This window comes from Electrona antarctica (genome assembly GCF_951216825.1).
Source record: "Electrona antarctica genome assembly, chromosome: 19".
NCBI classification, from domain to species: domain Eukaryota; kingdom Metazoa; phylum Chordata; class Actinopteri; order Myctophiformes; family Myctophidae; genus Electrona; species Electrona antarctica.
In genome coordinates, this window is record NC_136800.1 from 17,900,412 (window position 1) to 17,925,257 (window position 24,846).

The 24,846-nt window shown below is 43.6% G+C and overlaps 1 protein-coding gene across 1 annotated transcript in view; it reads left to right on the forward strand.

Moving 5' to 3' along the window:
• Positions 1-24,323, forward strand: part of LOC306943012 (vertebrate ancient opsin-like) — a gene marked incomplete at both ends in the record, with an annotated part of 82,529 nt that extends 58,206 nt beyond the window's left edge. Inside the window, 3 exons of the mRNA XM_079529217.1 lie at positions 9,428-9,661; positions 23,579-23,767; positions 23,856-24,323. Of these exons, the coding sequence (XP_079385343.1) occupies positions 9,428-9,661; positions 23,579-23,767; positions 23,856-24,323 (891 nt within the window). The remainder of the gene's footprint in view (positions 1-9,427; positions 9,662-23,578; positions 23,768-23,855) is intronic.
• Between the last annotated feature and the right edge of the window lie 523 nt (positions 24,324-24,846).

Here is a 24,846-nt window from a genome sequence, read left to right on the forward strand (position 1 = left end):
CGCTCACAAGTTGTCTGCCTGAATTAGCTACGCAGGCTTCGCATCATGCAACATTCAAACATGGAGATATGAGGTTTCTGCCAGACAGCAACAATATAAAGATCAGCACCTTGTTATTGGCATTTCCCCTGTAGCTGCCAATCAGAAAATAGCCTTTTCTGAAACCACACTGACATTCAGACTACAGGTAGGTGGACAATTAAGATGTTGTCAGAATTTCATAGACATAATGCCTCTGTGATTTTTGCAGGCCTTCCAGGGAGAGATGGATGATGAAGGCCCCCTTCTTAAACCATATGGGCCTATACTTTGACAACACCGGGCAGATAGGGACCCCCTGCTTTTCCCCTCTACTACAGCTAATCTCATCACTGACACTGATCTACAAGCTCGTTCACAACATGTTGCCACTGCGGGACGCATTGGAGATCTGATTGAGTTGTCTTTGGCTGAATATTCGCCCCCAGATTAGGGGTTCATGTAGAACGGCTTGTAATTTGCACACATACTGGAAGAGGTCATTCAGTTTCTGGACAGGTCCCAATGCGGGAACACTGTTAATTGGTTGGGTGTGATGGAGCGCCCAAGCCAGAGGCCCTGCATGTGTAGGAATCGAACCGCAGTCTCCACAGTCAGATGCCCTAGCTGGCTTTCCTGGTTTCCCCTTTGGAAGTTCGAACAGCATGGTTTTACTTCAACTTGCAGGACTATAGTCTAATTTATGCTTTATGCATGCAGGCTGGTTGAGGACTGCACTGAAGTGCTCAACCCTCTTTGCAAGTACTTTTCCATTCTCTGTGAGGAGTGTCGATCCATCTGCATTCAGGAGAGGTGAAGAGTGTTGTGGACCGCGTGATTTCTTTCTACGTCCGTGATTAGACATGGTAATGCCCCGCCTGCCTCTGAGGTGGTGGAAAGCCTGGGTGAGGCGAGGCGAGGAAATGCAAAAATAATACAAGAGAATGACAGCTTGGCACGCGCGACAGTAACTTTTATTTTTTGTAGAAGAGGCAAACTAATATTGTTTATGCCGCTGGCCTGTTTATTTGCATACATCTACATGTGTAAACTTGAAACATTATTGTACTGTAAAAAGGTATCTTTTCCCTTGATCTTTATCTTTTTAGTATTAGTACTATTAGACAGCCAAATCAAATCATAGTTTTTCAATCAATTATTAAATCAAAGCAAACGGTACAAACAATATTGGTTTGCCTCTTCTACAAAAATTAAAGTTACAAGTTACTGTCGCGTGTTGCCATTCTCTTGTACTTGTATTATTTCCCACCACGGAGTACCCTTGCATCTCGGAGGACAGGCAAGACGGGCAGTGTCGGTAGGCCAATCAGAGGCAGGCGGGGTGTTACCATGTCTAATCACGCACGTAGAAAGAAATCACGCTTGTGGACCATAGACCTGCTTGACTGCATCAATAGAAGCACAGAAAGCACTTGGTGTTATCACGCACACACGTTAAAGACGTAGTGAAATGAAGAATACACACTTTCACACTTTTAGACATCATGGGCATACCTAACAATAGATGCCAAAACAATAGATGCCAAAATACTTCCTTTAAAGGTATATTCAGTGATTTCACTTAATTCCAAATATCACTTATTTTTTGTTTTGTTGTGATAATCCTCCCTACTATAGAGTGTGCTGACCATATAAGGAGTTCCTCCCTGTCCCCAGTTAACCCCTGAGGGTCAAAAAACCGTAGGTTTCGTTTTTGGCTAGGTGGCCCAGCCTTCATCCAATCAGGATAGAGAGGGGCCTTCCGCCAATCATGATTGGCGGGGGCGGGCCTTGGTGTGCGTGCTGTTGGCCTGTCGTGTGTCCCCCCACTGTAGTGCGTGCATGTGCACATCTTGTTACCAGGTTTTTTTTCCAAATCACCCAAATCAATGAATGCTCCTTTAAACGAAAATGTGATGCGTGATGACGTGTCGAGTCCCACATAGTAGCTTCATGCTTTGCTGCCCGTCTGTCTGACTTGTAAAGTTTTGTAAACAAACAACTCCACGCATCGCAGAGCTACATCCCATAGCCTGAAGGGATGCGACGCTCTGATTGGTTCAGAAACACACAGCCTTCCGTTTTAGACTGAAACTTCAAAATAAAATGCCCAAAAAGCCATTGCACCCCATCTTTAACAATTGAATCATGTCCACATGGGAGTAAGCTCTCAAGGACGCACACATTACAGGTGCAGTTAGGATACATTAAAAAAAAATCTGACCCGTCTGAACTGAGTGGTGCTGTACTACATGTACTATACTGCACTGTACTAGTTGCAAGCCCTACTCCCTGGCCTCAATATGAGTGTGTGAAATGACAGAGTTATCATGGGGGGGTCCCTGGTACATCCAGACCCCTAGGAATGCGCCCAGGGGGCCGGCCCAGTTTCGGTGACTCGCCCCGTGTCCGAAACGGTTGAGAAATGACAGAGTTACCAAGTGGGGGTCCCCGGAACATCCAGACGCACAGTAACGCGCCCAGGTTGCCGGCCCGGTTCCCGCGAGCCGCCCGTGTAAACAGACAGACATAGGGACCCTAAACAGACAGACAGACAGACAGACAGACAGACAGACAGACACAGACACGAATGAGAGTGCATCAAAAGTAAACAAATATCTAATTCCTTTATAACAGCCTTTACGTAAGGACACACACAATACTTACAGATGAACCCACCACTGATGCAGTTTGTTGTTGGACACAGTTGGAACACTTTCATCCGGCTTGTGATCTAACTGTTTTTCAAGCTATTTTTAACATCACTGTCCAAGACTTCAGGTCGGCTGATGTTTGTAAAAATGTAATTGAGCATGACGGCCTGCCAGGATTGCACTGCAGACAATGGTTCTGCTGTCAACGGGGGGGATATTACAGTACATTTAGCCAGAGGCGGCTGTGAAGATTTATTTTGTATTAACTGAAACACATTTTTCCCATAGAAAGGTATCATTGCATTTTTTCCCTTTTTCTCCTTTGTACCATGTAGTTTTTGCATTTGTTGTTGATATGTATTGTTGTGTTATTTCATTTATGCCATGTTGAGGAATTAAAGTATAGGACCACAATGGAAACAAGTCCCCAGGCAGACTTTTGTGTGTTATCCTTTTAGCCTACATGGTACCTGTACCTTATAGTATTCAATCTATCCAGTGGCGAAAATATCGCCGGTGCAATGCACCGGGGCCCAGCCCCCAAGGGGCCCATGAAGGGGGAAGAAGGAAAAGAAAGGTCAAGGCGATGGTGAAAAGAAAGCCTGGGTATACTATCGAGGTCGCATGAAGAGTAACACCAAGGATTCGTCGGTGTTGTCATGTCACTGATTGACTGGTTTATTTAAACAGCTTCAAGTCTGTACTACTGGGGGCCTAAACAACATCTCTGCACTGGGGCCTATCGCCAGGTCCGTATGCCACTGAATCAATCAATCAATCCCACTCTCTTTTATTCAGTGTACAAACTAGGTCAGTGCATCATTTCATCTTCAATATCTAGGCTACTGTACATCACACTTCCATGTCAAATTGAAATAAAGGGGGCATGGTGTTCTTTGTTTGTTTAGTAAGCCTGTTTAGTGCTGCACCCACTGTTATTTTTAAGTACCATGGCGTCCCTATTTCGGGACATGCCATTCTTGGCTAAATGTACTGTAAAATAGGTCTTTAAGTGGTTAAGGCTGATCTATGCAACATCGGAAATAACTGGGGTGTTCTGGTGGCGCAGGGCACTGTTGCCAGATTCTGGAAGAGGAATTAAGCAACAAGATATGTGAAAACAAGCCCAAAAGAAGCGACTATAGAGCGTTGCAGTCCCGTCCCCTTTCATGACAACGAGAGACCCAGAAGTGAATTCCCCGTTCATTTTCCCAACATGCCCAAAGTCTCTTATTATGCACGCGACATGGCAACCCTGGCACAGGGGTAACTACATTTCCTGTGCATCAGCATGAAGATCGCAGGTTTGAATCCTTCAATGGTGGCTCTTGCTTAATTGGAGCATAATTTGCTGCGTTAGCGGGAGGAAAGTCAGGTTGGTCGAGGTTGATCGCTGTCGCTGCCCCAGCAACGCCTATCACAGCCTAAAGCTTAAAGCTGCGGCAAGACGCACGCACGCACGCACGCACGCACGCACGCACGCACGCACGCACATACTCAAGCATGTGGGGAATCTGTGAATTGGCACGACGATTAAATGGGGATCAAAGGGGAAAACTGATTGGCTACTCTAATTTAATTACAAAAATATATTATTATCCGAGAAGACAACACAGATCTGAGTCAGAAGGGTAAAGTGTTTGAGCTAGTGTTTGAGCTAGTGTATTGAGCTTATAAGAGCAGTTGGTTAGTGTGTAGACAGCTCCTCTCTCTCTCTCTCTCTCTCTCTCTCTCTCTCTCTCTCTCCCACGCTTTGATTGCAATCATTCCACACTTATTTTCCGTTTCCTCCACTTGAATGTGCAGGCCAGCCATCGCATGTATCCAATCGGTGCTCAGATTGAATCCATTAGCTGTCACTTTTCCAGGGCTGATAGAGTCATACCGGTTGTCGGGGGAAGCCAAGCTGTACGAACTGAGAGCCAAAATGGCATTTTTTGTGAGCCGAGATGATGGATGACCTGTAGGGTCACAAAGTAATAATGAACTCTATCCATAATCCAGCTGTCAGCAGAAATACTCTAAATGCTTGACGCACATTGACATCTCTTGTATTTTCTTTTACAGGTTACATATGAAATTCCACATATTATTTAATGTTTGGCTGATGTCAGTGGTGTAACGTAACTAAGGGCATTTACTCAAGTAGGCCTACTGTCCTATAGAAGTATACCATTTTGAGATACTTTTACTATACTTAATGTCTATTTCAATTTTTCGCTACTTTATACTTCTACTTCCCGACATCTTAGAGCAAACCTTTCTATTAAAAAAATAAATAAATAAAGCATTTTAGCAAAAACATTATGCGTGTTCGCAAATCACAAGCATGTCCAAATCCAGCACATCTAAGTAGTTCAGTTGCATCAATGATTTAAAACAGGAGAAAAGCCAACATGAAAGATATAGCTAGCGCTGAATAACAAAGGCAAAAATGTCAGTAAGTCAGCTTGAATTGAGACACAAAAGATAAAGTTGGTATAAACTCAAAAAGAATATATATAATTATATATATATATATATATATATATATATATGCTACTTAAAATAGCAAGCTCACAATGTGTGGAAAAAGTTAGACTTTCGTTTTTGAAAAGCTTTTGATGTTTTTATAAAGTGGGTAAGTCACTTTTGGCAGTCCTCTGACATCGTCACATCTAGCAGGGAGAAAGATTGACTTGAAGGTTAAATGACTGAGAATCAGACTGAGCTCTCTTCCAGAAGCATCGCTTGATCAGTCAATCAATCACAAGTCAGGTCAATGCTACCGTGCAGTGGCATGGAGCGCTCAATTCATGTTTAAAAACTGCGGTTTGGTGGTGGAAGTACATGTACTCAAGAACCGTACTTAAGTAGCCTACATTTTCACTCACTTCTACTCCCCAACATCTCAGAGGCAACTCCACTACAATTATTTGAAATCTAATCTAATTTGCTTTTATTAAAGATAAGCTATACATGAACCCCTTAAGCCCTATCATATACTTAAGCTATTCAAAAATAGCCGATCTACAAGCTCACAACCTGTCGCATTGTGAGCTATTAGATCTGCTATTTTCTGAACTATTTTGTAAAATATGATTAATTTTACTTGTTACTGTATAATATGCCTATTTTGATGTCTATACTTTAGTACTCCTGTTTGAATACAGGACTTTCACTAGTAACAGAGTACTATAGTAAATTGTGGTATTACCACTTTTACTCGAGTAACATGTTCCATATAGTGTCAGTCACGAAATGGCCTCAAAATGTCTGGAAACATGTCAGTCCACTGCGGCACTGCCCGCTGTGAACTGAATAATACATGCTAGACTTTGGGTTGGGAAGGAGTGCTTCCTCATATCACATTTCAATAGACCCTCAGAACTCACATGGACACATACTACTGTATGCAATGTTTGAATATGCCAGTGCTCACACTGAGCATGACAGAGAGAGAGAGAGAGAGAGAGAGAGAGAGAGAGAGAGATGATTGACAGCTGACCTTGGGAAGTTTTCCCACTCTTAATGTTTTAGTTATGTTTTTATTCCTCCCTGGCTGTGTGTGTGTGTGTGTGTGTGTGTGTGTGTGTGTGTGTGTGTGTGTGTGTGTGTGTGTGTGTGTGTGTGTGTGTGTGTGTGTGTGTGTGTGTGCATGCAACACACAGCGTGCGTGTGCGTGCGTGCACTGTGCACATGCGCGCGTGTGTGCGTGTGTGCGTGCACGTGCTTGCGTGCACGCATGTGTGTGTGTGTGTGCGTATGAGTGTGTGTGCACGCGCATGTTTACATGGGCCTACAGTACATACCGTGTATCATATATTGATACGGTCACTGCACACAGTGCACAGCATATGAGTCAAGGCGTATAAAAGTAGCCCTGCTGCAGCATACAGCATATATAAATATGATTTTGGAAAGAGTCTGTGTCTGTCACTGTGTGGAGAGAGAGAGGAGTGACAGCTGCCGTCATGTGACCTACAAGGAGACAGAGCTGCAGTGAAATCCAAGCAGCCTGATTCTGGTTGAGCTCCATGTCCACATGGATCACCCTGGATCTATCTACCGTATCTGTGTGTGGGTAGCATGCTGTGAGCGGCTGTGCGTGTGCGTGCGTGCGTGTGCGTGTGTGTGTGTGTGCGCGTGCGCGCGCATGTTTACTGTACTGTAACAGTGAAATAATTTATTTCAAACTACCACTGTTGGTCTATAAAGCTTTGAATGGTTTGGGCCAAAATACATTTCTGATCTTGTGCAACATCATGAACCATCCAGATATCTTCAACATCATGAACCATCCAGATATCTGGAGTCATCTGGAAAAAGTCTGCTTTCTGTCCCTAAAACCAAAAGTAAACTTGGGGAAGCAGCTTATAGTTCATGATGTGCACCACATATCTGGAAAAACTCCCAGAAAACTGGTCGGATGCCACTGTTGTTTTATTTAAAGCGCAACTAAACACCTTTCTGTTTGCCGCTGCTTTTGACTGAGTTACTTTTCCTTTTGCACCAACTGTATCTATAATGTTTTATTTATTTTGTTTTATGCATCCTAATGTCATATACCGGTAGTTACCTTTTACCTTTGCTTGATGTTCTGTGTAAAGTACATTGGATTGGATTGCCTAAAGTACATTGGATTGCCAAATAAAACTGCTTAGCTACTGCACACAGGGCCCGGGGCAGTACCAGGCCCTGTGTGCATTCATTTAAGTATGACGGAGAGCTGTGCATGTGCCCTGATGTAATGATACATTTTTACTCCATCGTACGACAGTGTTGCCCAATGAACATCGGTGCGTGTTACCGTCACGCAACAAAATACAAATCAGGCTTCAAGGGAAGTGACATTTTGTCAGCCCTCCCCTGCTGAGACAGTCACTGACGCAGTCTGCTATTGCTGTTTACTGTCAAAACATCCACAAGTCAGTAATCTTGCCACACGCCATAAGTAAACGGAGCATAATGCCATTCCACATGTGAGCAGGTGCATGTGAACCAGCCGTGATGTGTACACACTCTCACCTCTCCGTGGCTGATGGTTATGCCGATGATTCTGCTCTGTTTACTTCCTTTTATTCCCAGTGTAATTTTAATGTCAGGACTCTCTTTTGCGGCAGGGTGATGAGGTTTTGCTCTCCTTTATTCATCTTGTCTCTTCCCCACCGCCTGCCGTCTGTCTGCCTTTCAGTCACTCTGTCATATTCTCTCTCCAATCTCTGTATGACCTCCCCTCCTTTTCTTTCATCTCCTCTTTTCATTTGCGGGCCTCTTCTCCTTGTCCATGAGGAGTCATTATATTACGCTTTCAAATCACACAAACACACTCGCACGCACGCACACACACGCACGCACATGCAAACACACACAAAACCACACACTTCTCTAATGGAGTTTTCAGATGGTGCAAATCAGCATATATGCCACTGCACTGCAAAACCCTGAGAGTTAATTTAAGTTACAGGTCTATTAATCTTGGAGTTAGATTATGATTCATGATTTTGCACAGCTTGTTAATACGTTGGCGAGCAAGCTGGACAGAGTCATAAAACATGTAGAGAGGATGCAACAGCAATGGTTCTCCAATTACTATTAAAGCTACTGTATAGCGTGACACATCTCCACACGTTGACGTTCCCCTGATGGGAGCAGCTGGAGAGAACATGTAAGGCAGTGGTTCCCAACCTTTTTCCTCTGAGCCCCCTCTTACATCTGACAAAAGAACAGAGACTCCCGGATGGTTAGCTCAACCGTCTGGGCACCTAGGCTGCCAAACCAGCCGGACGGCGTGCCGCGGGTTCGACTCCCGAGCCCGACGGCTTTTGCCGCGTGTCACTCCTCATCTCTCTCCCCCTTTCCTGTCTGAAAAAAAAAAAAAAAAACGGAGGCCCCCCACATATGTTTGTACAGTCGTACACACATGTGGTTAGGGTCCCTCCGACGCTGTGAGCGTGGGCGACCGTGGTCTCTCCTATGCGTCATGAGTGCCCATACCCTATAGGTGGGGTTGGTGAAAGGGCCTTTCTGTGTGGAGTTTGCATGATCTCCCCGTGTGCCCTATAGGGTAGGTATACCCTAACAAAAAACATCTAGTAATCCTGGTCTCTATACTGCCTCCCCCTGGTCAGCCCGATGGAGGGGAAAGGAACTGGTTGGAATAACGTGTTATTCCATGTGCTATACGTCCTACTGGACGTATAGTCTTACCCCTGGCAGGTGGTAAGAAGCGGCCTGCTCACTCCTCATGCATTGAAGGAAGCATGAGCTCAGTTTGGGGCTCTCCCTAGGTTGGCAGAGGAAGAGTAGCACCCAGGATTACAGTTTAGGCAATTGGCACCGGGTGATTACACCCATTTTTTGTTGTTCCGTGTGTTTGCTATCCCGTTTGATCTGTGAGCACCACGGACACATTTTGCTGTTAGGCCTACCTTTTTAATCTCCTGTGAGCACCAGTTTTATTTCTTTATTTTTTCTGGGTGAAAGAAAGATTTTGTTCAACATGTTGACAACCTCTAAACACACATGGCCTCAGGCCTAGCTGTGATGTTTGGTCATAGTCTTAGTCCTTTACTTTCATCTGGGGACTCCCCAAAAATCATATGGGGAGCCACTGGGGGGCCCGACCCACATGTACCTACAGAACAACTGATGTAATGTAGAAGATGCCCAGTCAAATCACCACCCCTCTCTCTCTCTCTCTCTCCCTCTCTCTCCCTCCCTCTCTCTCCCTCCCTCTCTCTCTCTCCCTCCCTCTCCCTCCCTCCCTCCTCCAGGTGAGCGGGATCAACCGGGCGGTGAGCAGAAAGCGTGAGCAGCGCGTGCTGTGCATGGTGGTGGTGATGGTGGCGTGCTACCTGCTGTGCTGGATGCCCTACGGCATCATGGCACTGTTGGCCACATTCGGGCCCGCGGGCCTCATCACCCCCGAGGCCAGCATCGTGCCCTCCATCCTGGCCAAGACCAGCACAGTGATCAACCCTATCATCTACATCTTCATGAACAAACAGGTGAGCGCCGGGCATTCACACCATTAAGAGCTGAGTGGGGCCAATTCTACAAACGGTTTTCAGAAAAATTTATGTTGCTATATCAGCGCTGCTCAAACCTTTTCATGCCAAGGACCCCCAAGATTATATGTATTTGGACGCAGACCGCCATCTCAAAATATTGTGTGTCAGGGATCCCCGGAAGCAAAGATGTATATATAATGTATAATATTCAAAGCATTTCACAGATTTTCATGGGGTTTTTTTCTTCTAAAAAGTGACTAACGTTATATATGTCCAACGTGACATCGAAGGAGGAGGTGGTGGTGTGCGTGCATAACACACGGAATGGCTTAGGAAGGAAATATTCTACCTGCACGATGCACTTTCACTATGAAATATTTATTGATTCAATGCAAGTGGGGCTACACAGACCTGCCAATCTGGCTCAGACCTATTGGCATGACAGGTTGTGCGTCAGTCTGGCGAGTGGGGGACTGGGGTTCAATCCCCGCTACCTGCATATCACTACAATCTGGCATAGTCGGCAGGACGTGGAGCCTGAGATCCTTGTCAAATCAAAGCATTCTATCCAACATCCTTTGGACACTACAACACTCAACATTTCTGCAGTCCTGCATACCCGATGTTTACTTGGTTCTGCACTGGTGTCGTGCACCGGAAATAGCAGATGTACTACAGTAAGTGTAACACAGGCTTGAAAGTAAATTTGACTGTACCCGTGAACTGAAGGAAACATTAATCTCGCTGTAGGCTAATCAAACTGGCATAACTGCCAGACATTTATTTTTGAGTGATTCTATCACTTTCTCACTTTTCCTCTAGGCGTGTGGTTCATTTGTATTTAATTCCAGTCAGAAGATAGGGTATGTAAATAGAAAAGTCCCTGAAGATAAAAAAAACATTGTGTTGAATATCCCCATCGCGCCCCCTGTGACCTCTTTAATTCAGCTCGCCTCCTCTGACACCTCTGCATAAAGCTTTAATATGCAGCCTTCGTTCTTAGTTGGATTCATTCCTGAGCTAAAGTCGAAAGCTCTGCGGTGGTTATTATCGCATTCAACGAAGTAGAAAGGAATTGCAGTGTACAATAATGCCAGGATTTGTTTTTGTGTGCACTGTTCCCAAACACTTTACCAACTTGTTACATACACATACAATATGCTCTTTTTGGCCAGAGGGCCAGAACAGGAATAAGAAAGCATGAAAACGCAACAGACACCTGTGCTAGGAGGATGAAAACACTACAGGCCGCTGTGTTAAGAGTCTGAAGATTAGACAGAACACTGCTGTGCTAGGAGGATGAAAATGCAACAGACTCTTGTGCTAGGAGGAGGGCTCAAACATTGAAGCCGTCCAGTTCAACTTTATTCCCCAGTGCCTCTATAGTTCAGAGAAGGTCAGAGGGAGGTGCATTGTGTCTTTGTAGATCTGGAGAAAGCATATCATAGGTTGCTGAGAGAGGAACTGTGGTATTGTATGAGGAAGTCTGGCGTAACGGAGAAGTATGTTAGAGTGGTGCAGGACATGTATGACAGTTGTAAAACAGTGGTGAGGTGTGCTATTTACTTTACTTTGTTTATTTGGACAGGACAGAGTATATTAATGAACATTACATTGAAAATGTAGCGAAAATACACCGGATTTAGCAGAGATGCTCATTTCCACCCGTAGTCCCCGGACATTGAACACTAAACAAAACTGACATTACAAGAAATGAGAGGACAGCTGCGACAGCATACAAAAACATAATGCATTTCAAAACACAGTAAAAACAGAAAATAAGAAAAGATTACAGGTTCCATCTTGCGCCACCCTTATCCCTTATCCCTAAACTAATTTGCCATTTTTTACTATTTTGAAAAACCTTTTAAAAGAGTTCAACTAGCCGATCTACATCGAGACATGTGAGCTTGTAGATCGGCTATTTGAACTAAAATGTTGAGGTTCTCTCTGGGAGTAACAAGGATGGATAGGATCAGGAACAAGTACATCAGATGGATAGTGCATATGTTTTGGAGATAAAGCCAGAGAGGCCAGGCTGAGATGGTTTGGACACGTAGATGAGGGATAGTGAGTATATCGGTAGAAGGATGTTGAGGTTGGAACTGCCAGGCAAGGAGGCCTAGAGGAAGAACAAAGAGAAGTTTTATGGATGTAGTGAAAGAGGACATGAAGTTAGTTGGTGTGAGAGAAGAGGAGGCAGCGGACAGGGTGAGATGGAGGCAGATTCGCTGTGGCGACCCTGAAGGGAAAAGCAGAAAGGAAAAGAAGAAATAAGTGCTCAACAAGTGTTTAAAGGAGAATGTCATGCTTTACGTTTTCTTACCTTTAGAGTTGCAGTTGTTAGGTCCACACCAAAGTGGTCCAGGTGTTATTTGTTTTGCAAAAATGCATTATTGGCAATTTCCCCTATACCCCACCATATAAGCCCTCAATGGGGCACTGGGTTTTAGTGCTAATTAGCTTATTTCCATCACTTGGAAATCATTTTTTTTGTATAAATCCTCTCTTCATAATGTCAACATGTGTAAAATGTATAGCTTCACACTTTACTCCATAGTATAACGCCGTTGCCGTGTTCCAGCCGTAAAGCGTGAAATCTCATCTATCGCGAGCTCCATCCACTCACAAAGTCTTGCGTGGGGTAGGGGAAATAGCCAATAATGCGTTTTTGCACAAATAACACCTGGACCACTTTGGTGCGGATCCAACAAGGTAAGAAAGCCTTCTAGCATGAAATTCTCCTTTAACTTCACAGGCTATGACATTTTTATTTGGTAATACTCTATGAACATCTGGTGTTTATCAACAAAAGCTGTTGGCTTAGATAGCTTGCTGACAGATTGTGTTAAAACTATGTAATTGTCAGTTTATCTGCATTTAAAGTCATTTTCGGCTAGCTCAATAGCTGTCGCATATATACTCTTTTTCTGTTGGTCTCTTATCTTTTTTTATATTTTTAAGCTGACAGAATGCTTCAGATAAGAAGTGTTCCTGATTTTGAAAACCACAAGTTTCTGGATTGCTTTGTGTCATATCTCAAGCAAATAATAATACATAAAACGTAAAAAATAAAATGCAAGGCAACACACACCAGTCTCATCATTATCATGACTGGATTTGTTGCTCTTGTCCCTCCTAAAGTTCTGTATAACCCTCCGAAAACTATATTTTTGCATGCCAAATGATTAAAATGTGTTTTTTATCGCTGTATTAATGTCTGACTTTTTTCCAGCTGACCATTGCATCATTTTGCAGCTGCCCTATCCTTTCCTCAGAGACAGAACATATTTGGAAAAATTCAATCTGCATATTTCAGCTGGTTGCGTTCACCTCTTACATGCTATTTTATGGCAAGCCTGCCTTAAGAACGACACTTTGTTAAAGACGTGACCAATGCAGAGTAAATGTTGAAATTAAATGAAAATATGATAATATTATTCACTGGTATTTTCATATCGATGCTGCAGTTTTGGAAAACATTTACTTCAACATAATCTACTCATCTCCCTTGTTCAATTTGGTGAGGCACAGAAGTGTTGCCTGAGGGTTTAAAAATATTATTATATATTCGCCCTCAGGGCTCTTTGCACAAGAAAATGACAAACAAGAGATGGGAAGTTTTATCAAGTTGCATTGATCTCCAAAACTAATTAAAGTTGAAGAGTTTGTTAATCAGTTGTTACTTTCCTCACAGGGACACATAGCCCTGAATATAACTACTGGGGCCTCATTCATAAAAGTGTTCTTGGATTTATGATGATTAAACTTTAATACTTATGCCTGAGCGAGTCATATAAAATACTTAAAGACAAAGTAAGTTGAGTCTTACAGAACTTTGATTTATGAATCTTAAATTATCTTACATTTGTGCGCACAAGAACATACAGGCCAGAATCACCTGAATACCACAGCTAGGTTATCAGACCACATCACGCTGATATCAAGCAGGCAGATTCCACTAGAACACTCATAAGATGCTATGGATGCTATAAGATGCTATGGAAAAGAAGTCACAGAACTCATGTGTAAAATAAGTTTCTCCAGGTTTGGGAATCTGTGTATGCAGTCTTTTTTTTTTCTTTTTACAAATAATTGGTCTGTAAGACTCTGATTCTATTTTGTGAGATTTATAACTGTTAAGTTACAGAAAATAACCGTGGGCTTGATGCAAACAGCTGTCATATAGTTTCCTATAGTTTTCTCTGTCATATAGTTCCTCCATGAAGACCCCTTCTCTTCAAAACACACTGCTGACAATGCCTTCCAATAATGCAAGAGGAGGTTGCGATTTGCACCAATTGAAGCATCTCTCACCATATATTTTATTGAAAACACAATGGGATATTGAATTAATTCCTCACAGCTGTACCTGATCAATTGCCAGTCCGTTTGCTCATACACGGCTCTCTGCGGTTCCGAAGATGCAGGCTCCTGTGCCTACAGTATACGGTACCCAACATAATCAGCGGGAAATGTACTGTAGACACATGATCATTTCCTGGTCTAAAGTAAGGTTTTCTGATACATACTTGATCATTGGTCTGTGCGTTACCTAAGATAGACCATTTTATGAATGCTTCTCACCACTACCACAACTGAACTAACTGACCTTCCAGGGACTGTTTAGCCCACCCGTCACTGTCCCTCATCGGAGACAGACAGACAGACAGATAGAGAGAGAGAGAGGGGGAGAGAGCATGGGAACGAGAGAGATGTCCTGTATGTCATTTTCAGTCTTCAATTCCTCCCAGCCCGTTACTATGGAAACTGTGAGTTGAGGCGAGTTGAAGACTAAAAATGCTGTACAGATACGAATATCACCTACTGCATGTCTGTTCCAGCAAGCATCAAGAGGTCAGTGGATGGCCAACTTGACTCAAGGGACAAAGGAGTGTAAATGGCAGTGCATTATGGGTAATCTGCTCTTCATTGCTGTCGGGCATTGACCCCATATTTCAGCTTTTTATGTTTAGTTTTTTCCCTAAACTATAATGCCCTACTTAATAGCAGATCTACAAGCTTGTAGATCGGTTATTTTCTCTATATTTGAAAGATTTTGAAAGTGAGAATGTTTAATTCTGACTCTTACTTATATGAATGTTGAACCAATAAAGTATTACCAATACCAATAGCATGTGACTAAATAATGACACAATTGTAGTCTCCGGAGCCAGGCTGTTGCCTTCAACCGTAACAGTTTTCTTCTTTTGTCCCCACAAGACTCGGAACCCTGATGTGTCCCACTTTTTCTAAGCTTATAAGACAGCCTTACGGAAAAGAAAGAAATGTGTGTCAACTAACAGTAAATGATGAAACTGTGCATCAAGCCAAATGCAGGCTGGTCTGGTATATCTCAGGAGCGGGACTGGTATGTGCAGAAGGAGGAAGGTACTGGTAGCCTGGTTCCAGCCCTGAATCGTTAGCCATGCTTTAAAAAAAAATATGTTCTGGCGATTCATTGAATAATTAAGTGAAACTAAATGAAAATTCAGGCTGAGTGTCAGGCTAAGGTACTGGAGCAAACTCTGACAAAGCTTTTTATCGGAAATCAAAGACAAATCTAAACATCGTCTAGATTTGTCCAAGTTTGCTCCAGTGCCTTCTTCCTTCGATAATACATTAATGTTTCAACAGTTTCAATGTTTCGATCCTGCTGGATCTTCTTCAGGAATCAAACAAGTGGAGCTGAGAAATAACCAGTGTTGTGGACTTTTATTCCTTTCCTGTTGCATCGCTGTTTGTCCATGCATGCATCACCTTTGTAAAACATGAATGTTGCCCTGTAAACCACACGCAACTTTGGAGAACTTTACAGCTTCTCACCTCCAAAACCCGCCTGGCTAAGGAAGAAACCGCTTGAACTTTGGGATAATTGATGAAGTTAATGGTGCATCGTTATTTCCCTTCATGACTTGGTTTTAATTAAGAACCGCACAAATGGATTGTGTCGGCCACAGAGCCTGATTGGTCGAGAGCCTCTCTTTTACAGCACACTCAGCGCTCCAGTGAAAGGCATTCTGACAATCGTTACAGTGACTACACATCCTATCAACAAACTCCATCAAGCCTTGAAACATTATCAGTTTCTTTTTTGTTTTGTTTTTGTTTCCATTGAAACATCACGCTCATCATTTGGCATCAGGTCTTTTGCAGAACAGAGTCGGAGGTACTTTAGTGTATTGGTAATGATTCTAAATATCAATAATAGTAATGATAATAGCAATACTAAGACTATTACAAATGCTCAAAATGTCTGTGGCCTGCTGGTACTGCATAAGTTACTTGTCAACAGTAGTGGAAAAAGTACTCTTAAAAAAAGTGAAAGTCCTGTTCAAATGTTACAATACAAAGGTATTGGAATCAAAATACTTAAAGTATAAAAAGTAAAAGTACTCATACAGAATGTCCCAATTCATGCGTTTTCTAAATGTGTCAAAATCTTTTGAAAATAGCTCTACAAGCTCACAATGTGTTGCGACGTGACATGTGAGCTTGTAGATCTGAATGCTGTGGCAGGTCAAAACCAGGGCCACGGTCAGAAAAGCCAGCCCCCACCCAACCATGTTCCCCTAAAACAGCATGCCCACACCCCTGGTCGGATTGGGCTTGAAATGGGCATACAAGTAGTGGTAATAATAGTGATATGATCTGGGGAAGATCATGACCTGGTGGTCAAAGGTATGCATGTCCACACCCAAGGACAAATTGACCTTACAATTTGCATAGTGGTGTGTTGTTGTGATCCCGGGAAGGACATGGGCTGGTCAAAACACTGGGTCTGCACACTGGTAATGGGAAGGACATGGGCTGGTCAAAACACTGGGTCTGCACACTGGTAATGGGAAGGACATGGGCTGGTCAAAATGTAATGCTGAAAAAGCTCTGCTGTATTTCTATTGCGTCGTCAACATTTCCTCAGGACAAATAGAGTATGTCATGAATGATGAAGATCTGATTGATCGAAATAAAATGCAATAAAAATGCAGCTGAGCTTTCTCAGCATTGTCAGTGTGTAGTATCTATTTTCTTGTGTGATATTGCTGCTTGTCTTGCACCTGGTACAGTATATTGCCATATTCTTTTCAAACAAGACCAAATCTAAGAAGGGCACGGCCTCCTTGTTCTAAATTAGTGATGTGTGATTCGAGAACAAATCATTCAAATAGAACTAATCTATTAGAAAACCAACTTATCTGCAAAGGAAACTGTTTTATAGTCGATGCAGTTCTGCTTCTGAGTGCTGAATGTTCCATTAGTTCAGAGTAGACTTCAGACCACGTCTATTCAATAATACAATAAAACATTATAGTGTGTGGTTTATATATTATAGTGTTTGCAGTGGTGTCATCTGTGGTGATGTTTGGCCAGTTAGAACATGACGAGGTGAGTTTTTCTTTTGTGAGTACACTATGTAATGCTACCTTTCCATTTCCAAGTGCCGTGGCTCATTAAATTCTGTCAGAAGTGATGTTGTATACTGCAATCATGCCAGGAAGGGAGGGAAGTGGAGAGGTACTGTAGGTAGGTAGGTAGGTAGGTACTAGGTAGATAGGTAGGTAGGTAGGTAGGTAGGTAGGTAGGTAGGTAGGTAGGTAGGTAGGTAGGTAGGTAGGTATTTTGCTAAAGTCATTTCACTAAAACAGTAATAATAAAAAGGCAAACAACACCACAGTAAAACCAGATTCGATTTTAAAGATAAGCAATGCCCACTGCACATTCTGGGAATGTGTGAGACAAACATATAGTTCTTCCAGTCACAGTGTTTGTCTGCATTTTGTGAGCTGCATCCTGGAAAGCAAGCATCACTGCCACACCACCAAAACAGCATGAGGCAGAAAACTTGAGCACGAGGGGGAAACATCCCCAGCGAGTCTTCAAGTGGTAAACACCTCTCCACTCTGTTAAGGAGTCCACAGTAATTGTCTTGTGGAGTCAATGAGGTTGAAGATTTGAATAGGCAGTTCAAATTGTCTGGCTCCCGGATGAATTCTCCTCCTCTTGGGGCTGAGGGACATGGCACTCAGGCATGCAGTTGCATATAGTATATAGAAAGTCAAAAGATAGAGCAGTGTGGTACTTCTGAAACGTTTTGTTGTCTAGGAGGACCCTGTATATTTGGCCGCGGACCACCATTAGAAAATATTGTATGCCAGGGTTCCACCCATACAAGATGTGTGTTGTTAAAATATCTTTAACAACAAAATGTAATCTCACATTGTAAGTCACTCTGGATAAGAGTGTCTGCTAAATGCCTAAATTGTAATTTGGCTTTCTAAGACCTTACGTTTTCAGAAAGGTATAGCCTAATTACAAAACGGTTGGTTCAACAGCAAAGAATTAATACCTCATTATATAGCTCTGAGCCTCGACATACACATGTACAGTAGCTGCTCAATTTGTTCTCTCATACCTCATTAAAATGCCCTCCCATCTCTATCTATTGTGATCCGTCAATCAAATCAAATCAAATCAAATCAAATCAAATCAAATCAAATCAAATCAAATCATTCGATCAATCACTTTGTCTTGTTTACCTATATTCTCTTATCAGCTTTGTTCAATGTTGAGTTGATGTTATCAATGTAAGATCAGTTAACATAGAGACATAGATATAATTAAGTTGTGGTTATAATAAAAGAAGACAAAGGGTTCCTTATAGAGCTCCAGCTGTTTCAGTTGTTTGTGGCCAATGCATTCATCTCTGACACCGCTCTCATTAAAGGGCAACAACACTGATTAATGCTCTGCTTTATATCCTTGGCTTGCAACTTTGTTAATCATTAAGATGCAATCACATTCCTGCTCTTCAAAACGTAATGTCATGCTATTAATAAGAACCATGTAGGAAAACATACAATCAAGCCATGTCCTCCCCGTTCATTTTTCCATTTATGATGCTGTCACACCCAACAGTGATTTATCAAGTGCCTCCAATGTATTTTTATGCTTGAGAAACAAAAGTCTGCAGCAATCTTTTAAGCAAGCTTTATGATTATATGTATGTAGCAGACTGAAGTAGTGGCTCAGAGCCTCTGCCCGATGACCAAATGCTTAATATCTCCCCTGGCCAAGGGAGAATTCCCCTTTAGGCTAGTCACTAGTCACTATAGCTGTTGGCGTGGGGAGACCCAAGTATGATTCCCTATTCATACACCTGTATATATTCAAGACAGACCAGGCAGGCCTTGCAGGACACTGATCATTTCATGAACTAGTTTTCATAACACAAATCAGGACATTCTAAATGGGCTAATGCATTTGTGACAAGATGTGGGGGTGCCTTTAGGCAGAACGTCTTGATTTTTGCAGATGCTTATCTTATTTTATCATCAGTTAATGGAACGTTTGATTTGGAAAATGAAATGATACCCAGATCACATCTGTTTAAATTACCCCATTGGCATTAAACAGAGAACAGTCGATAATTTCATGTACATGTAACCTTCCCCCGATCATAACACACCGATATGGAAAGGCTCAGCCCAATCCAAACTGGGGTGTGGGTGTGCATAAAAGTTGAACAGACATAAACACAGATAACTTTATCATACAGAACTGTGTGTCACCTAAAGGCTTATTTTTTATCTTCCTAATTTTCATTGACATAGTGGCTGATAACAAGTTTACTTTTACTTTGCATTAAAAGAAGCTTATCTCACTTTGCTTCCAGACAATCCAAACACAGTCCAACACGGGAGTGTGAGTGAGCATATAAAGTTTGGGAGAGGTTACAACTTACCATACCCATCATCTGAGGTAGAGAGATGAATATCAATAGCTTTCCTCATCATTATACTGTCTTTTACATGATCTTATTTTTGAGTGGTGCAACCACTCCAAGGAACAGCAATGTCCGTGTTAACCTATGTGTTCGTTCACCTATGTGACTATTCATGAGTACCAGTAGGGGCAAAAGTGGTGCTGTTGTGCCAGAAACCGAGAGAGAGAGATAGTGCTGCACTGTTGCCTGCTAATGAGAGACAGAGAGAGAGAGAGGGGGGGGGGGGGTAGGGGGGAATTGCACCACTCCGTTCAGTTTGAATACTTGTGTGAGAGCAATACATTGGCTAAATCGACTGAAAGGATTTATCTTTGACAGTTAAAGTACATCATTGAGGCCTGCGAACAGCATTTAAGAAATGTTGAATTTAAATTTGCCATCACTTAAGAGCTCAATTAAAACATGATTTGGGGATTCTTGATCCGGCTTCGCGGGTCTGATATAAAGCCACTAAGCAGTAGATCATTGAATGTGCTTGTGTATATTTTGCAATTGAGCTCAAATGATCTAGATTTTTCATACACCTTAGTTATGAGTTACTCGTGTATTTCTGTCTTTATACTACTTGTCTTGTCTAATCGTTAACGTGAGTTAACGAGTAGACCAACAGCAGCTCCAACCGATGACTTCACATTACATAAGACACACGCAATCAGTCCTGTTGCCTTAAAAAGAAATAAAATCACACCTGTGTGAAGGGAGTGGTGCAACTCCATGTGGGGGTCCCAGGGCGGTCCCCGGAACTTCCAGACCCACAGGAACGCGAGCTGCCCCATGTCCTAAACGGTTGAGGAATGACAGAGTTGACCATGTGGGGGTGTCCCCAGGGGGGCCCTCTACTGTACTATACTGTACTGTCACTGTACTGTGTGTGAGGCTGCGCAACAGTGATACTTGGTGGTGAAAACCAACCAAACGCTATTTTCGTGCTTGGACACAGCCAGCCAGGGACACAGCCAGGGACACAGGGACACAGCCAGGGACCCAGCCACACACAAAGCTCCATAATATTATAGGAGTGGTTGCACCACTCAAAAAAGGATTCCTTTACAGGCCGATGAGATGGCAGTGTTTCTGGGAAGTTGAGCATCATTGTACAGTACAGTCCACACAGAGGCACACGGTGGAGAGCTGAACTCAGCCAGCCACCCTTTAAAAAATGTATGAATGCCTTATTGTTTGAGATGATATCTGACATTTGACCCTCACACTGTCAATTCCAGTGGGCAGGAGAACATCTCTCCGTCTCTCCTATAGAAGCATCCCCAAACTCAATCTGACCGGTCTGAGTAGACCCTGACGAAAACCGTGCTAACCCCCTCTCTCCATACATACAGGCGCTCCGCACCTCTTTCCATCTCTCTGTCATGCTCCGTCCATTTATCTGTCACTCTTCTCACCTTTATGCTGACCTCAGTCTCCATTCCTCTGTGTGCTCCTGCTGACTTTATCAGTCTCCGTCTAGCTCTCTCGTTACAATTCCTCCCTTAACTCTCTCCATCTCTTTCCCTGCACCTTCATCCCTCTATCACTCTTCCATCTCATCTCTCCAGTCTCTCTTCCTCTCTCACATCCTTCTATACTCTCTCCCCTTCCGACAATGTCTCTCTTTTTTCTCTCTCTGTCTGTCTTTCCCTCCTGTCTCATCCATCTTTTCAACGGTGCTATACTACCTGCTGTGGAGCTTGTTGTTACATTAAGCAGTTGTTTTTGGACAGCTGAGTGTGCTTGGGGGCCCCAACAAACAGGAAGTGGTACTGCCTGGGCAATCAGTGCTTCTCTCCCCTCCCGCTAACCTGGATGAACAGAGGCTGATATGTCCTGACAAGGGGTGTGTGTGTGTGTGTGTGTGTGTGTGTGTGTGTGTGTGTGTGTGTGTGTGTGTGTGTGTGTGTGTGTGTGTGTGTGTGTGTGTGTGTGTGTGTGTGTGTGTGTGTGCGTGCGTGCGTGCGTGCGTGCGTGCGTGCGTGCGTGCGTGCGTGCGTGCGTGCGTGCGTGCGTGCGTGCGTGCGTGCGTGCGTGCGTGCGTGCGTGCGTGCGTGTACACCGACAGCAGAAAAAGTGGATGTCACCAGTGGTGTCTAGAATACACCTTCTCATGTGTCATCCGTACTCATCTCCCATCTATTGTGATCCGTCAATCAAATCAAATCAAATCAAATCAAATCAAATCAAATCAAATCAAATCAAATCAAATCAAATCAAATCAAATCACATCATTCGATCAATCACTTTGTCTTGTTTACCTATTCTCTTATCAGCTTTGTTCATTGTTGAGTTGATGTTATCAATGTAAATCCCAAGTATGAGTTTGACACGTGCAATATCTCCTCTCAGACAATGACGTCGGGGTCATCAGTGTCATGTGTCCCCTGAGAAAATGTAGTAGACTATAAGTATACATGAAACTCCTGAAGTATACTAAGTACACTACGTTTACTCAAGAGAGACGACTGCAGTGACAGCAATTTGGAGTCAGGGCTGAAGAAGACACACCGAACTACAAACGGATTGTGTGCATTTGTGCTTACGTGTCTATGTGCGTGCGCACATGTGTTTTTGTGTGACTGTATACTGTATGTGTGTGCGCGACTGCGCGTGTGCATGTGCATGTGCATGTATATGTATGTTCTTGCCTCTATGTGTGCATCCGTGCACTCGGAATTCAAACCAGAGCCAATAGTGCCTCCAGTGCATTGTTATTCTTTCAACCTGCTCCTGACGTCTTCAATTATTCAGCGTCTTGCCTTTCTGTCTGTCAGTGAGATTAGGAACCCTGGACTTTGAGCTGGGGATATCTCAGGAACCTTGGGAGTTTGGTGTTTGGTGCGAAGCAAGATGATCTTCTGTGCAAGAGCGGAAACCAGGGATACTGTGTCTGTCGAAGTGCAGGACATTATTCAGGCCATGGGGTCATTTGACTATGCACTCTGGCCAGTGCACTTGAATCAACGTGTTTGCTGTGCTTTTCCAACGCAGCTTCCCATGTCTTCATTTAAATTATTTTCTGGTGATATGTGACACAAATTCATTTAGCTCCGACCTATGCCACTAAAATGTGGAACGCCCTACCATCGGCCATTAAGAAATGTGAATCCCTAGACTCCTTCAAAACCGCTCTCAAAGAGAAGTTTATGGGCGGCTGCAATTCGAAACTGGCCCCTGTAAAAGTCCACCCCCACCCCCCCAATTTTTCCATACTGTATGTTTTCCCCCCTTTTTTAATTTCTTTAACTAGTACGATTATTATTATTTATTATTTTTCACAGAAGTGCAATTGTACGTTTCATGTTCTGATGCTGAAACAAAGTATTGTTGAGTAAAGACTATTCAGCAAAGAGTCTATATAAAGCTTGAATAAAAAGAAGACATGCAAAATAATATTTTGCAGGTATTGTAATATTTTTCTGCATGGCAACACTTTCTAATATCCTGGGGCACTTTGATAAGAGCTCTTAGATCTGACCAGACTTTGTGAACTGCCCTAAAGCCATAACAATGGCATTAACAGAATATCTAAACTGTCCATACAAAGTAGATAATGGCGGTCATCTTTACTTTATTATCACATAATGATAGATAGATGAACACTTAATACCTTGTGGGAAATGTACAAATGACAAGCAGCTCTCAGCGCATTGTTGTTCATGAAAAGGCAAGCTACATGCTGACCCTCACAATGGAGCAGCGCAGTGGGATCGAGAGACATGAGACAAAGGGAACGAGAGACTGAAAGGACTGAGGAGAGAAGGAGTCTACTCAGTCCTAATTATTTATAATTATCTCCTGGGCTTCACTATACAAGGGGGAGTGGGCAACTGGGCATACGGCAGATTAATTTCTCTTCTCCTTTGTGAGACTGGGCTAAATGTGAAAGAGTACACGTCAGGTACACGTCAGGTGACATATTCGACTGTTCAAACTCAAACTGCAGTAGCCCTCATTTTCTCCAGATCATTACGTCTTATTTGACTTTTCTCTATATGCAATTGTGTCTGATTTTATGTGTGTGTGTGTGCGCGTGCGTGTGCGTGTCTGTGTGTATGTGCGTGCGTGCACAAATGTGTGCGTACACAAATGTGTGCGTGAGCATGTGCGCATGCATTTGAACGTGCGGATGCTGGTCACAGTTCTACAGGTGTTTCTGGGCGCTGTGGCAGTGCAAGACGCCCCAACGTGGCTCCAGCGTAAGGAGCTCGTCCAAGATCGCCACCAAGGTCGTCAGAGGCCGAACCAACGACCACAACCTCCCTTTCATGGTGGCCACCTTGGACCAACCGGCTGTCTCTGACCAACCGGCTGTCTCTGACCAACTGGCTGTCTCTGACCAACCGGCTGTCTCTGACCAACCGGCTGTCTCTGACCAACCGGCTGTCTCTGACCAACCGGCTATCTCTGACCAACCAGCTGTCTCTGACCAACCGGCTGTCTCTGACCAAGCTGTCTCTGACCAACCGGCTGTCTCTGACCAACCGGCTGTCTCTGACCAACCGGCCCAACCGGCTGTCTCTGACCAACCAGCTGTCTCTGACCAACCGGCTGTCTCTGACCAACCGGCTGTCTCTGACCAACCGGCTGTCTCGGACCAACCAGCTGTCTTGGCCCAACCAGAACCAGAACCAGCCATCGCCTCATGGCCAAAGACGGACACTCCCGAAGAGGAACCGGCAGTCGATGCCTCCGAGGGCCCATCCAAGGCCCCATCCGAGGGCCCATCCAAGGGCCTGTCCGAGGACCCATCCGGGGGCCCGTCCGAGGGTCCGTCAGAACCAGTCACACCCACGGTGGTGTCACTGGTGGCCTACTACAATGGCTGATGGCGGTGGGCTGAGGTCCGACCCACTAACAAGAGAAGATAAGAGAACAGAAGTGTAGTTGTTGAGGCCATGAAGGAAACATCCTGGATGGATTTAAATGCCTCTGTTGCATCAGATATGCGCCTGCAAATTGAGAGAGGTTGATGGACAGGAAATAAGATAGAGTGGATCTTGGATTGGCTCTGCACAGTCTGAAAAAGCAGAAACGGGGTGGGGGGAGGGGGGGGGGGATAAATCTGCAGAAGCTGGCAGACTTTAGGGGTGTCTATCTGGAGAGGATGATTGTAAATCTGTCTGGATAGAAATGAGCTTGTACAGAAAATTCTCCTCACCGTCATTTCAAAGAATGTATTGTTTGTCACATACTAGAAGATATTGCTTGCAGAGAGAGTGTGTGGAATGGTCATAATAAGAGGGAAAACATGGCCTGATATTGTTTTGTGCAGTTCAAATGTTTTATTCCTACAACTTGAGAGGAATGTCCTCCTGGTGCAGCAAGAGGGATGTGTGAATACATTTTTCAATTGATCTATTATTGATTCTAGATCCCAACTTTCCCCTCCCTCGAGTTGCCAGCACAA